This window comes from Gobio gobio (genome assembly GCF_949357685.1).
Source record: "Gobio gobio genome assembly, chromosome: 4".
In the NCBI taxonomy this organism is placed as follows: Eukaryota; Metazoa; Chordata; class Actinopteri; order Cypriniformes; family Gobionidae; genus Gobio; species Gobio gobio.
Window position 1 is genome coordinate 53,892,522 of NC_137100.1, and position 17,097 is coordinate 53,909,618.

At 40.0% G+C, this 17,097-nt stretch overlaps 1 protein-coding gene across 14 annotated transcripts in view; it reads right to left on the minus strand.

The window, feature by feature from the left end:
- Positions 1–17,097, minus strand: part of fbrsl1 (fibrosin-like 1) — a 403,049-nt gene that overhangs the window by 233,885 nt on the left and 152,067 nt on the right. For 12 of the 14 annotated variants that reach the window (XM_079815583.1, XM_079815594.1, XM_079815589.1 and 9 more), the window contains exons 3-4: positions 15,357–15,449; positions 7,128–7,163 (exon numbers count right to left, since the gene is read on the minus strand). In XM_079815583.1, coding sequence (XP_079671709.1) covers positions 7,128–7,163; positions 15,357–15,449 — 129 coding nt within the window. The remainder of the gene's footprint in view (positions 1–7,127; positions 7,164–15,356; positions 15,450–17,097) is intronic. The other 2 variants (XM_079815590.1, XM_079815586.1) reach the window with 1 other exon arrangement.

The following is a 17,097-nucleotide window of genomic DNA, read 5'->3' on the forward strand; positions in this document are numbered from 1 at the left end:
ATACACATCCGATTTCTTTCTCAACGGTTTACATTCACTGTAATGTGTTTACGAGAATACGTGCCGAGATGGTTATTTTGACATAATTGTGTGTGTATGTGTCCATCCAAGGGCAAGGTGACGCAAAAGAGGAATCAATGCACAATCTGAAATGTGCCTTTCTGTGTGTGCTGTACGTGTAACCCCTCCTGTTCGAACCGCCCGCTCCAAGCGGGACTTGAACCCAGGTCCGCCGGCATGAGAGTCAGGTGCTCTAACAAGGAGGCTAAAGCCTGCAACCTCTAGTGGCAGTCAGTTTGTGGTTAAACTATGGTGGTTAAACTTGAAATTAATCAGCAAGTCACATGTGTGCCGAACCGTAGGGCAGAGTCCTGCACGGGTCCGATTTTGAAAACCCGCACCCGCCCGTACCCGCAGTGCTTAAACCCACACCCGACCCGTTTTCCGACAACAGCACTAAATAAAATCCGCACCCGACCCGACCCGACCCGCTTAAAATAGAACCGACACCCGACCCACACCCGCAATAAAATCAGTTTAGCATATCACATTATAGACACACTTACAAAAATGTTTATTGCCAGCATACTAACCTTGCCATTAACACAAGGACAACTTCTGCCGGGAGGTGGCTTAATGTACTGTTATTAAGAGACCAAATTCAGTAAACATAATACTAATAACGTATACTATGTACAAAAAATCAGATGAGCCCAGAATATGAAGGCAACGCGTATAATTACACGTTAAACATTTTCCTCCCATAGAAAACTATTATAAAAAAACACTTAACGTGGCTTAATGTACTAAGACAGTGTTATTAAGAGACCAAACTCAGGAAACATAACACAAATACTGTTCGATAGAACTGCTTGTGCTTGGTTTTTTACCACAGTTATCTGCGTATCTGCACATTTGCGGCTATATCTTTTCTTCAACTCCTCATGATCCATCTCGACGAGTGCAGGGCAGATCGCATGCGCGGTTGTGATTCTCCTGTGAGGGCACGCGCGCGCCGCGCGGCCACAGATAAACTGATATGGATTTGAAATTATTTTATCAACTTGGATATTTTTGTATATGCATATTTTTAGGAACACATCTACAATATACATGCATTTATTTTTTTATATATAGGCCTATATTCGTTTGCATGTGACTGTTTAAAACCCGTGTTTAGACCCGTGTTCTCCCTTGTCCAACCGACCCGCACCCGTATCCGACACAGTAGGATGTTTTTCACCCGTTTCAGCAATATTCGCGGGTCACCTGCACCCGTGCAGGACTCTGCCGTAGGGTCTGGTCCATACGGATCACGGATCAACAACAATCCGTTTAACCCCTACAAATAAGTACAAATCATGTGCGTCCAACTCCTAAATCCAAACATACCAACACATGACTTGAATGCAGCAATTGCTAAACAACGTAGACACGTGGAACATGCGCTCACAGGTATACATCTATCAATGGATTTAATATGGTTCATACAATACAAATTCTGAGTCAAAACTATCCGTTTATAGTTAGGCTTGAATAAGCCACTACCACTGGGGGCCGAACTCACAACTTTCCAGGTGGTGGCCCACTTATCCAGCCGGAAGGCTGCATCTCCCTCCATCATTCTCTTGACATATCTCCCCCTCTCTCTCAATGTGTTAGCCTTTAGCACTTTCACTCCTAGCAGATGATTACGAACACAACGTGAAGTGTCAAAGTGGCCCCAGGGGCCCCTGACCGTAACACTGTGCCTTGAATTCTGGAAGATAAGAGACTCATACACATAAATAAGAACACACACACACAAACTTGTGCCTGGAGCACTTGGTTCTTTGTTAATCTCATGAGTACCCCCACACACACACACACACACACACACACACACACACACACACACACACAGACACAGAGTGAAGGGCCAAAGGGCCCGACTACAGATTTGATGGAACTAGTGTCAAAGTGAAACACCCTGCCATATTCTGCTTTTTCATTCCTTTCTGCACTTCCCTCTCCATTTTTTTCCCTTTTATCTCACTCGCAACATCATGTAAAGAGGAGGACAAGGTTTGTGGCTCTTCGGTCACGTTTTCTCTGCCTAAACTGATATGACAGTCGAGGCTTATGGCCGCTACAGGCCTTTTACAGAGAGGCTTTTTGTTCTTCTTTTCATTGCCATGCCGGAATGTCGCCATAAGGCAACATGAGTTTAACATGCTCTACTTTTCACTGAGGAAAAAAACTAAACATGACAAGACAAGACAAAGATTGAGTCTATTGCTGTCTAGAGGCTCTGGTGAAAGTCTTTATCTATCAACATGCTAAATGAAAATGAGCTGATTTCATTGCAGTCATTATTGCATCAGAAAACTGTTTTCATAAGTACTAACCTCACAAATTTACAGTTGCAGAAATTAGGGGTGTAACGGTTTGCGTATTCGTACCGAACGGTTCACGGGGTGAGTTCCAAATGGAATCAGTATTGCCTATTTGATCATCCCTATGTGAGCAGGACACGCGTGTGCCGTATGTAGCAGTTTGGAATGCACTTGGCAAAGGGAGCGGCGTAATTTCCTCATTATCTTCAGCTGGGATGTTCCAGAGACAACGCAGCGCTGGCATAAATAAATATACAATTTATATTTTTAAGAGTTATATTACTTTTTATATACAGTATTACAAAGCATATTTTGAAAAAATTAAAAAAAAAATTTTTTTTTTGGCAACTGTTAGGCAAAAAGAAAAGAATTATGCAGATAAAACCACGACATCTGCTACAGTGTTGCCAAGTTCATACATGGGCTGTTTTGCATTTCCGCAGGTTGAAGCGACCCCAATTGTGTGATTTTTAGCACCGGGAATGCGTATTTTAGCAGGCAACCCTGCCAAAAAGACATATTTTACCCCCCATAAGAGATTTTTACCGAAAAAACCCCACTGAAATGAGACTGGGCTTGTTTTGAGTAGCGATTGGGCGGGTTTTGTTGTGAATATCTGGCAACCCTCATCTACTGACGGACACTGTGCTGCGTTGTCACGGGAACATCCCAGCTGAAGATAATGAGGAAATTACGCCGCTCCCTTTGCCAAGTCAAATAGGCAATACTGATTCCATTTGGAACTCACCCCGTGAACCGTTCGGTACGAATACACAAACCGTTACACCCCTAGCAGAAATATCAATTAATATCAATAAAGGCAATGTAAGCAACTGTCTAGGGAAGTTTTTATATATTTTATAATATATACATACATACGTACATACATATATATACTATATAATATATACTATACATTATATATAAATATATTACTCTTCAGCAAGGATGCATTAAATGAGTCAAAAGTGAGAGTAAAAATGTTTTCCATTATTACTAAAAAACTCTATTTCAAATAAATGTTGTTCTTTTGAACTTTCTCTTCATCTAAGAACCCTGAAATAAAAATAAATCATGAGTTCCAGAAAGACACACTAGTTTTCAAGAGATTGATAATAATATTAAATGTTTCTTGAGCTCCAAATCAGCATATTAGAATTATTTCTGAAGGATCGTGTGACACTGTAGACTGGAGTAATGATGCTGAAACAGGAATTATTTAATTTTTAATTTTAATATATTAAAATATTACTGTTTTTACTTTATTTTTTGATTAAATAAATGCAGCCTTGGTAATCATATATGTATTGCATATCCATATGAATATAATCTTTACACCCTTCTAATAGCTAGAAATGCTAGAAAATTATTTTTTTTTCCCATTTGCAAATACCCAAACAATAAAAGAGGTTGAGTACTGACTGCATGACAGAATGAGTCCTGAAACCTTTAAACTCTCGTGTCTTCATACTGACAAAACATATGAAATAAATAACCCAGCGGCTCATAGAGGCAGTCGTTACCTGCCAAGGTGACAGGTAATGTCAGAGTGTATGGTTCTGTGTGTGTGTGTGTGTGTGTGTGTGCGCACATACAAACAAACATTTGAACATCTGATAAAAAGTGAGCTTTCTGTCATGCATAAATAGCGATCCTGTGACATGTTGCTTGACATGCCTGCGGAAATTTAGCATATAAAATGCACTGCTGCTTTTGAATATTTCACAAGGGTATACAACACATTTTTTTCCATTTCAACTCCAGTGTCAAGTGTATACTGCACTTTCGAATAAAGTACAGGGAATATATTTATAGAGAATATGATTATCTTTAGAATGAGAACAGTAAATCAATGAATCCCTGCAATTTCCAAAAGCTTATTTTCATCCATAAGAACAGCATTTACAAGGAGTAAAAACCAGCTTATTTCAGGGTTTTGTTATTTCTTTGTGTAATGTATTTATCTGTGAATAAAGGGTGGGAAAGTATGTTTTAAAAAGCAGATTATGAGCCTATGTTTGTAAAATGTGATTCACATAGCATCTAATAAAGCGTGTGTGCATGCATAACTCTTCACATATTGATAACCTGAACATTCCCACACACAACACAATCACTGTGAAACATGAAAATCTTATGAATGCATTATACTCTTCTAATAAAGCAGAAAAAGGGAAGATCTTAGAGATAGTTAATCTACTCTAACCTAATTCTATTCAAGAAATGGGTACTTTCTAAGAGCAGAAAAACACTCAACCAGAGGTTTTAAAACTTTATGATCCCAAGGACTGCCAAATATGAAAAATACATAAAAGCAGCTCTATATTTTCATGTATAAAAACTAGAGATGCACCTATACTAAATTTGTCTGCCGATACTGATAGCTGATCATTCACGATGATACTGTATATGCCGATAGTTTGACTTTGTTAAGGGAAAAAAAATCTCCCCCAAATAATGCTGCAAACTGAACAGGGAACCCTCTCATTTGGTACATTACTGTAATATTAGAACTATTGTATTCAAATGGTATTTATTTTTTTGATATAATAATTGCACCAAATATACCGCATAATAAACAGTAAATAAGCTCCTCTCTAGTGCTTTTTATAATAGCTAATTATGAACTGTGAACACTGGATAATTTTCCTGAGATAAATGCAACATTGTGACACTTTGTTCACAAGCTGTTTTATTAAAGCGATTTTTTAGCGAAATAATTGCTTTTATTGCCCGATACACATTATTGGCCAATACATAAGTGCATCTCTAAAATCCTATTTGCAATGAGTATAATGTATCTTAATATTAAAATATATTCAATAATATAATTACATATTAATGATTAATCTCATTACGTGTTTTAAATAGTACTATTACCAAATGTGTTTTTGTGGACCCCTTTGCAGCCCTAAGCTTGAAAACCCCTGCTCTACAATTATGCGATTCAATGCATTGCAAGTACAGCTTCCAGTTGTACATGCTTTCTAACGCGTTCTCACTCCCAACTCGTCACATATTGACGCTTGGTCAGGACCCCTCGGCGTCACGTGTCATTTTTCGACACGAAGGGAGAGGCAGCTCACTGCAGAGCAAATGGGTGGAGTGTACATGTAGCTCCTCCCCACTAGAACTCCAGAGAGGACGGGCGAATGTAATTTGTGCCTAATGGGTGGAGCTAGAATATCCAACCACACCCTAACCCTACCCCCAAATCAATCCCTCCACACCATTGGAGCTCCAGAAAGGAGGAGCTTTTATATTTTGTAACAACTAACCCCACTCCTACCCTAAACCTACCCACTTCTAAACAATATAAAACACATAACATCCCATTAAAAGTACAGTCACAAGTTAATATTGCAAAAGCTGACCAAAAACAGTATAAAAGTATTAACTCATTTTGCATTCCAACTCTTCTGAAGTCATACAATGTCTTCATGTTTTAATGATGATCCCGTCGCTCCGTGAACGCACAAACGCAAACCGACTCTTGAGCATGACACAATCGGTCACGAGACACACAAGAGCCAATGACATTTTACAATCGAAGCTGACGTAATGACGCAATTGGTCACGAGACATACGAGAGCCAATGCAATTTCACTATGAAAACCTATGTAACGATTCTTTGTGCGGCAATTTTTGAATGTGTTCATGATCTTCGGCAGAGGCGGACGGAGACGCCGATTGCTTTTGGGGATTGTCTTCTCACAAATCAATCGTTTGGCCTAGGAACACTTGGAATATTTGTACTTTTTGAATAAATTGTACTTGCAGTCGTATCTGCCTGTTATATCCTGTGTTTTATATCACATAATACACAAATGGGTAGGTTTAGGGATGGGATGGGGTTGAGTTACATGTTCAAACATGTCTAACTAGCATAAATAAATAAATAAATAAATGTAAATAAAAGTATGTCAAAGGCAAAATCATAACCCAATATATAATTTCATCATGACGATATGCCCAACGCGTCTGTGTATGACGCCAAAGGTTTCTCATTAAAATCAATGGAGTAGCTATCCTGTGCATCGAAAAATGACATGAAAGGGGTACCCTGTGCGTTAAAAAGTGACGCCAAAGGGCTCCTGACCAAGCGTCAATATGTGACGAGTTGGGAGTGTTGTGCTGTGCTTTCATGTGTTTCTGCGTTACTGGTGGTAGCAAACCTAAGTACTCATGGGAACAAAGTATCTACAAACATGTTGACAGTTTATCAAACATCATGTGCAAGATTCTTATCAAACTGTTGCTCGGCCTTGAAATGAGTTAACCTCAACCAACTCTATAAGACAAAAATCTATATTAACATTAATGCCCACTATTGCACCCCTTGCGATAACACTGCAAAATCGAAAATCAAGCTTGTGTAACCAGAAGCATATGAGTCCATATACTCATGTCTCAATGGAAACCAAATTAAAGTCTATCAATGGCTTTCAGATAGGCTCTAACCAATGACCACAGTAGACTGTAGAAGAAGACATCGTTCAGTGACACTTTAAACTACCCAAGCACTGAAAATAAAATAGCCATAAATATAAAGAAAGGCTCATTTACCCAAGGTGCAACGGGACACCTTTCACCATTTAATCAGTCAGTCACCCAAGAGTGATGTCCCTAATATCATGATTCCGCCATTTCTCTGTTTAACATAATTAAAATGTCCGCTGCCGGGGCCATAAACGGGAGGAGAGGATACTGTAATTCTGCCGTAAAGCCGCAGAGCGTGAAAATGTCACTTACCGAGTACCCTCGTCCTGACAGAGAGTGAGTGGAGCTCTGGGGGAGAGAAAGAGAGAGAGAGAGAGAGAGAGAGAGAGAGGGAGGGAGAAAGAGAGAGACAAAGAGAGAGAGAACAACGTTGACCTTTGAGGGATACTATGAGATGACAGAGACATGATAAAGTTCTAGCACTTTAATATCAATATTCACATTAACCTTTTTCCCACCCTTCGTTTCTCTCGTTCGCCTAATGACACTCCTTATTCCCCCCACGCACCCCCCCCCCCTCCTCTCTCTCTCTCTCTCTCTCTCTCTCTCTCTCTCTATCTATCTCTCTCTCTCTCTCTCTCTCTCTTTCTCTCTCCAAGATCTGCTAGAACACATGACTCATTTGACTCAAACACAATACAGCCCTGGACAAATTGGCTGTCTGGTCTCCCAAGGCCTTTTCTTTTCAGCAAGACCTTGGGATTATCTTAGCAGGATGAGCTTTTAGCAGAACGCCTACAAAGTTTATCTAAAAAAGCACCTGGGCTTCTCCTGCGATTGACAAGGTTGACAAGATTGTTTTGAAAAAATAAATAAATAAATATAGGCAGTTTGAGTATGAAGTTACTAAGGTTTTCTGAGTGTTTTCAGTGGCTAACCATGTGATTGCTATGGCATTCGGGTTTCTAGGATGTTGCTAGGGTGATGTAGCTGGTTGCAAGGGTGTTGCTAGGGTGATAAAGCTGGTTGGTAGGGTGTTCTGGGTGGTTGCTTACTAATCTGGGGCCTCATTTATCAACGGTGCGTACGCGCAGATCTGTGTGTAGTGAGGGCGTAAGAACAGTTTCACGCAAAGTATGGGATTTACCAACAGGTACTTATACGTAGAAATGTGTGTAAATATAAGCACACCTCTGAGCATGCTTACGCAGATAATCTAATGGTAGAATAGCAATACTACACATAACAAAGCATTTAGGAGTGGACAGCTGTGACAAATGTTGTATGCGGTTATTTCCCTGGACCCAACCTAAATCCCATTCCCTTACCGAAATCCTCAACAAGCCGAAATAAAATGGGGCTTTCAAGCTATCTATCGCCAGATTCCCAAACATTATTGGAGCCATAAACTGCACCCACATCACCAGAAAAGCACCATCAACCAACAAATTGAATGATGTAAATAGAAAATAGTTTCATTTTGTTAATGTGCAAATCATTTCTGATACAAATTTGTTGTTGTTAAAGGGTTAGTTCACTCAAAAATGAAAATTCTGTCATTAATTACTTACACTCATGTCGTTCGACACCTGTAAGACCGGAACACAAATGAAGATATTTTAGGTGAAATCCGATGGCTCAGAAAGGCCTCCATTGGCACAATGTTCTTTACACTCTCAAGACCCATAAAAGGTACTAAAGACGTCATTACAAAGTCCACCTCACTACAGTGGTTCTACAATAACTTTATGAATCGACGAGAATAGTTTTTGTGCGCAAAAAAATCCAAAATAACGACTTATATAGTGATGACCGATTTCAAAACATGGCATCATGAAGCTTCGAAGCATTATGAACCAGTGAGTCGATTCAGTGGTTTGGATTGCCAAAGTCACGTGATTTCAGCAGTTTGGCGGTTTGACACGCAATCCGAATCATGATTTGACTCGCTGATTCATAACGCTTCGAAGCTTCATGACGCAGTGTTTTGAAATCGGACTTTGTAACGACGTCTTTAGTACCTTTTATGGGTCTTGAGAGTGTAAAGAACATTGTACCAATGGAGGCCTTTCTGAGCCATCGGATTTCAACTAAAATATCTTCATTTGTGTTCCGAAGATGAACGGAGGTCTTACGGGGTGTCGAACGACATGAGGGTAAGTAATTAATGACAGAATTTTCATTTTTGGGTGAACTAACCCTTTAAATGTTGTTGCGTGACTCATTCTGTGTTTTTGAAGTTCCTCTTCTTTGCCATAATTGTGGTGAGGAAAAAACATAATCACATGATTTTTAAAGGAATGTGTTGTCACCATATATGGTTCATTGGAGGCGTTTCCGAATGCTAATGACCGTGAACGAGCATGGAACTTGCGCACGTTTCATAAATACGGATTTTCTTGTACTTAGGCACATTCTAAATGTCATTCGTAGGACAAAATATAGAACCTTTTCTACACACCGTTGATAAATGAGGGCCTGTCTGTAGATGGTTTTTGGGTCCCACCTTAATACACTTATTTATGGCACACTTCTCGTCAAAAAGTCACATGATTTTATCACTGAGGTTCTTTCATGTAGCACAAGCAGTTTAATATGATGCTTAATGCCTGAACAAACCTCTAACTCCTATGAGAAATAATAGCCTTAGCCACTAATATGATTTTACACAAATATTTTTCAACACTTTAAGTCAGTCAGTTGTGTACTCAGCATTCAACTAAACATTCTGGCATTACCTCAGCAATAAGCAGTCAGAATATTATTGCATCATTTTCGAGAACTGTGTCATAGATTGTCATCATAAAGGAAATGACATTTCAGATCAGACCCAAGACACCCAGCTTTTGCATCCATTTTCCATGCTGTTGCATCAGCCCATGTCTCTTTATACTAAATGAGGGGGAACGAAAACATTTTATTTAGCTGTGACAGATTCCTTCCATCAACAACTAGAAGGTACATGGAGTGCTAAGATTCCGGTATGAAACAATTCAACAATCTAAACAATCTACACACATCTTGAACACAGCATGACTGTCCTGAAAACTATAGATAGTTAACATCGGGAGTTTAAGAGATCAGAATCTGTGCCACTAACACAAAGGTTGCAGATTGCATTGCAGGTAAAGGGTGACATTCTCAGTTTAAGACAGCAGTTGACTTTTTAATGTTGCTCTACTATCACTGTGCATTCAAAGCAAGACAGCTATGCTAACCACAGACAACTGCCTTATGCTAACCCGCAGTTGCTTGGGAAGAAAAACATCTGATCCTTATAAATGAGTTTATCCAAAATAAACTAGTCACTGGGTTTGACAAAGTTTGTGGCATCAATTCTCTGAAAGACATTCAAGAATCTTTTTTTAGTTTACACTGCTTCCTTTAGGACTACTTTGCTTTAGGGACGTTCTGATCAGAATGTGTGTGCCCCCAATCCGATCCGAGATTGATTGGATATCTGCCAATACCAAGTAAACTGATGAAGACTGAGAACGGGAGAGCTGTGTGCTCGGGCTCCAACGTTCTCATCGCCGTCAAAATAAATGTCCACCGCAATTAAAAGTCCCAACAACATGCGGTGCCAATGTAACCAGGAAAAAGGCCCTAGGGGAACATTTAGTTCTCGAGGGAACCACCCTGGTGGCTAGTTCCTATAACTAAGCTCCTAGAACTACCTGGTGTGAAGGTCATTGATACATTATTGGATAACCAGGTCACTGTTGATTTTCAACCTTAGCTGAAAGAAAATGAATAACCCTTAATAACCACAGCAATACATTCCACAGACAACTAAAACCTTGATAAACAAGTAGACACATGACGCAGAACGCACACAAGCTCAAATGAGAGAAATGTAGCCTGTTCTAGACATCTCCAGTAAGACTAGGAGGCAAGGTCCACATCACAGCATCACAGACTAGGCCTGAATACCAATCTCCAAATCTCTCCTGCTCTCCCTCCTATCATTTCCCCCCTCTTTTTGCTGCTTTCCTCTGTGCGATTGGCAATTTCTGCTTCTGTCTCAGGGGGTGACTTTTCCGCAAGACCAATTTTGTCCTTGCGCAGGATTCAGTCACACACACACACACACACACACACACACACACACACCTGCTACAGGGGTTTAACCCTCATCAGTTCCTCTGTTCTCTCTCACACTCAGCACAAACTCCCACTGTGGCAATTAGAGAAGTGGTCTTGAGAAAACCCGGAAAGGCGGCACTGCAGGATCCAAATACTTTTCCAGAAACTCTCTCTCTTTCTCTCACAGAAAAGCGAGGAGGCGGAATGTACGAAGAAGAGCGAGTGGGTGTGAGGCTCACTGGGAGGCCAAAAATTTGTAGAGTTAGCCTTACAATGCCCCGGTTCATTCACATTGCCACATTCAGAGTTGAAAGGGAGACTTATTTAAATGATAATGAGGAACAATACATTGGATTTAGTGCTGTAGAGAGAGAGAGGAGAAAAAAATCCATTACACCATCCGCGGTTCATAAGCCATGGGGCTGGGCCACATCTAAACACGCTCCCTTAAAAGCCATTATACGCAACACTCAATGGATTTGCCTAGCACTTAGGACTTCAAAAAAGGATTAAGATGCAGGCAGGGAGAGAATGAGAGAAAAGCAAACGAGAAAGAGGGAGAAACAGGGCAGTAGGGTGAGCAGGACGGCAGCTGTTTTGGGGTTAACCAAACAACCTCTTTAAAAAGAAATGGGGGTGAACCCGCTTCTTAATCCAAGCCCATTTTCACACTAACTTGAACCCCCTTCACCCATCCTCTTGCATCACTCTACACTTCTTGGGCCCCAACCGATTTGGTGACAAGTGGGAGGAGGCGGATTGTTTAGCTACGGACCAGACTATTGGTTAAGATAGGGCAGTGGATGAAAAGAAGCCAATCAGGAAGCAACGGAGCGTGAAGCCAGTGAGCGAACAGACGGCTAAGATGCAGTAGGTGTTGCCGGGTCTCTGTGGGCAGCTTCTGTGACACAGTGGGTGGGTTCGAATCTAACAGTGTCATTACCTTACCAGATCCACTCACAACCCAAAACATCCTTGCTATTCTGAAACACAAAAGCTTCTATAGTCAGTTTAGATATAGCATATTCAATTTGATTCAAACGATAATGAGATTTTTAAGCAAAAGTACAATTCAATAAATCGTGTTTTTGAAACATGTGTCTTATGCTCCCCACGACTGCTAAAAATACAGTAAATACAGTAAAGAATTGTCACATGATCCTTAAGAAATCATTTGAATATGCTGGTTTTGGTGCTCAAGAAACATTTCTTATTGTTATCAATGTAAACATTTATTTTTTAAGGATTCTTTCATGAATAGATAGTTCAAAAGAACTATATAGAAATCCGTTCTCACATTATAAATGCATTTACTGTACATTTTGATCAATTGAATGGGTCCTTGCTGAATAAATATATTCATTATCCTTAAAAAAAGTCTTACCGGCCAAATGTTTGAACAGTAGTATATATTGAAAGAGAGAATCAAGCTACATCTAGGGAATATATTATATCCCAGGAACCACTTAGCAATGCCCTAGTAACCATCCAGAACTCAGAACATGTTAGCAACCACATAACACCTTGGCAACAGCCCACAACAATCTAACACTGTTCCTGCGCCCAAAATCGAATACTTCCCTACTCTATAGTATGTGAAAAACAATACGCCAAAAGTGTAGTATGACCTTCCACTTTACTATCCCACGAGGCCACGGTAGAGGATTTGGAGGTGAAGCGATGTAACTGACGCTGGTGGGTCAACATGGCGGATGTAGAATGTCCAGATTACATTTATACTACATAGAACGCACTTTTTTTAGTGGTCGTAAGTTCAAATTCAAATGTAGTACCTACTCAGACAGTACGCGATTTCTGACGCACCATGTTTCTATGCCTTTTCAACTGTCAAGCACCACACCAATTTCATCAGAAAGATTTCATTTAACACATTATAGGCTACCATATAAATTAAGTATGCAATTCATAAACGTCGATAAGTGTGAAAAGTCAGGAATGTTTACATCAAGGTCACACTGCAACAACATCAGATAAAGCTCTGATTTATTATCTGATAGAGGCCCAGATCAGAATTGAAAATGTCAGTTGAAATGTCAGAAATGTTCAGTGAGATTTTGGCTGTACAGACTGTCATCAAAAAAACAGATCTGTTTCACCAAAAAAATTAAACTTGAGCCATATTCAGCAGTGATGTGAATGCAGTCAGTATGACTAATTGAATATACTCTACTTCAAATGTTTTAACTGCCTTGTTTTCATTTAAGCCAAATGAAAGAAAGTCTTCTCCGATTATACCCATTAATACATTAACACACAGAGCCAAAGCCATGCTTAGCAAGTGGACATGTTATGTTAAAATAAGATCTTAGCAAAATGAACGCACCGCTAAAGTGGCAAGCTCCCACATTGGCTGTTTTTTAAATCACTCCGCGCCTGCCCCCGGTTCTTTGAGACAACGCCATCCCCCTCGTTTGTTTCCATTTCCTTCTGACACTCCAACGACAAAAAAGAAATCCAGTTTTATCCGCCTCTGAAGCGCAGAGATCGTTAGCTAGCGGCGCACACGCCTAAGCGTCTTTGAAGTGGGTATGAAAAGCGTATTTGGTATGCAAAGAAAATTAGCATGTATGGCGAATCACAAGGGAAGATTTTTTACACCATTTAACAATGTGACAGTGATGAAAGATGATCCTGTTTACAAAGCTAGCGTTAGCGTGGCGGCCGGGCCTCGTGCGGCAGGCCGCAAACGAATGGGCTCCGTAGATCTCTCGCTGTCTTGTGTCTTTCTCTCACTCTGAGATGGACAGATAGGCCTACAGATGACATGGATATGGCGCTCTGCATTTTAGCACCATTTCTTTGGCAGGAGATTAGAGGGAAATGTCATATCTGGCACTGTCAGCCATTACAGTCTGCAATTTTCTGCAGTCTTTCAGCCCTCCCTCCCTCTCTCTGTCTGCCCGTTGTTCTGTCGCTTTTTGCTGTCAAAACTGTCAGCCTGGATCACGCTTTTATCTGCCTCGAGCTCGTTTCTCGCTCTTCCTCGCTCTCCCGCTCTGACTTTTTCATGAAAAACAGCCTTTTGCACAAATTCATAAATGATGGCGGTGAAGGGTGGGAGGGGGAAAGCGAAGACTGAAATTTCCCCTCCGAATCCTTAACAGCCTAAGCATCACATTTAATCTCTTCATTAAAAACATTTTATTCTTTTCATCATCTTCCCCTCCCTTCATCCTCGGCTCGCTGAGGCGCGCAGCCTCGCCGTCGCCGTATTACGGATCCATCCGAACGAATTTACAGGGGATTTCGGACACGCGTTTGACAGCCGTTAGTTAGGGACGCGTATCCAGCTAGTCTCGGGGGAATTAGACACAAATTCTCATTACCCCTCTCTCAATCACGTTATTTCTTCATTCAAGCACCAAGCAACACCATACCACTATTTTTTCCTCTTCGACATTGCGCTGCATTACTCAGAAACAGCACCAGCTAGACGTGGGGATTCTTTTCTACAAAGACACTGGTGAGGGTAATGGTCCTATCTTACCATGAGTTAACACAAGAGTCGCCTGCCAAAAGACCAACCAATTAGATCAGTGGTTTTCAATTTTTTTTTGACTCCATAGTCCACAACAATATTAGAAGGTGCCCTGAATTTAATTTACAGGATAATGATTTAAAAGGAAACATTTCCTCGCAATTTCTACCCAATGACATTTTATTACTAGAAAATTTAATTTAAACATATCATACTTTTCATATCTTTTTTAATACATTTTTGCAAACAGTATACAAGCAATATATTTTTATATAAGATATCCTCACACTTTTAACATTATGATATATCCATATTTTTCAATACTGTGGGAATCCTCACAAAAAAAGAACCACTATATTATATGAACGAGAGTTATTCTTCTTTGTGTGTAACCGTACATCCGCATATATTTGACCATAAAACCTGTTTGCAAACAGTTTATCACATGCATTAAAATACAATCAATAAATTTGCACTAAATTTAGAACAAATAGAAAAACAATAGAAACCATTTTGCATATTATATATAAATACTATTATAATTCAAAAAACATGTGCAATATAATACACCTATATAAGTATACATATCTAAGTGAACAATGAAAGTTTAGATTGAATAAATAAATACAATAAATACAAATTTTAATTCAATGAAATCTGATCTGCTTAAAAATATGCAGCTGATTATGAAGTCTAGGCCCATATAAGATCTTTATTGTATTTCCGCTGTTTTCAAATATTTGAGCGCAATACGGTTGCCGCAAGTGACAAATGGCTGAAAGACAGAGGGTATGAATACGTACTGTGCGTACGCACCTGTTGTGTATCCAACAGGCATTTTGCTTGAAAACCTTTTCTACACGCATGTAAGTACTTGGCTGGTAAAGGCAAAATTGACCTCTTCTATTGGCCGTCCTGAATACTGACGTCATAATGACACACTTCATTGTGCTTACCTCACTGAGTCGATCTTTAGAGCTGCTCCTGGGTGCCGTGTTCACCTCCGTCTCCTCAATTTTCCTCCCAGTCTGGCTCAGAAGACTCATAGACTAAAGAGAGCAAATAAGAAAAATAACACTTTAGAAGTCGGACAAAGCTTTATATGGCTGTTGTAACCCTTATGAAAACACTTGTGCACCACTGTAAAACATTCTGCACTCTAAAGCACTCAGACATGTTCTCTCAGCAAAACAAAGTCTTTGTTGGGCTGGACACTACGAGACAACAAAGACTTCAAAGAAACACAATATTCTAATCGACTGACAACGAAGCCAATCTGAAAGGCGATTCTTTCATTTGTTTGCTTTGGACATTTTAGGCCCTACTTCCCAAGAGGTGCCTAGTTGTGTCTGGAACCAGGGCATTGTTGTCTTACTACTTTTATCTGGCGCACTCAGAGCATTAGCCCGTGAAAACCCAGGGGAAACCCAATGTGTGAGTGGAGGGCAGATGAAGGAGTTGTTTTTTTGCTGAAACTGTGAAATGTAGGCAGCTTCATGCAGTCCTGTGAAAAGATTGGTGGAAGAGCTTAGGAACGCGCTTCAGACTCCCTGTTTGACCTGCATTTGAAGATCCACTGATTTGAATGCATGCAAAAGGGCCACAGCTCTCCTGGAAATGACATTCACTGATCTTGTCCTATGTTTAGATGGCCATCTGCAGATAAGGATTCATGTGAAATGATTCAATCCAGATAGATCTGTAGTTTTTCTAAAGGCTAGGCCACATCATTTTGCATGATAGTATTAGTGCACAAATCTTATTTTTAACAGATAAGCATGTGTACATCAATATATGTTTAAAGGGTACATAAAACACACAGTTTCTTCCAATCTCATCATTTTAATCTTGAGTACCTATTGAGTAGTATTGCATCCTTCATATCTCAGTAGAGTTTATTTATATAAGTTTATATTTCATATGAGTTTATGTATATTTATAAAAGACATATGCTGTACCAATTCTTTCTGAAAACAGCCAAACTCGTGGAGGCGTGCAGTGGGCGGAGCTAAAGTGTCACAAGCACCCACACACACACACACACATATATACACACAAACGCATTATTCCTGGATAACTTTGGATTCACTATATGCTCGTGTTGTTACATTATACACACTTACACGCCGATTGCCAACAAAACACAGACATTTGATGCAGTTCCACTCATCGCCTGTGATTTTGACTCATGACCGGGAACAAACAAACACACTTGCACAACTCCGTTGCTACTCTGGAAAAAACAAACTGCATCCACTGTTTCCTTAATGCTGGTTTATTTGGGAAGCTGAACATGGTTATATTTCCCTCACAACCAAAAACACACTTCTTTAGTGACATTGTTGTGGTCTAAAAACAAAACGACAGCACTGCCGAAGGTTTTGTAACCCGAATGAAGCTCGTTGATGGACGTGCTTTTGCTCTCACTCTGGTTGATGTGCGCAAGTGCTCATCCAGGAGAAGTGCCCATACAAGGAATTCCGCCCTTTATGACGTCATATAGGGCCATACTTGGAAAAAACTGTCCGAAACGTATATACAAATCCTGAAGGAGTGTATTTGGCACAGAAATACTCCGTCATACGTCCAACTCGTGTTTTGTAATGTTGGCCATGTTTATCATGAGAATTATCTTATGATAACTCTTTAACAGTATAAATAAGTCACTAATTTAAATGGCATTAGACCCCATCTTTA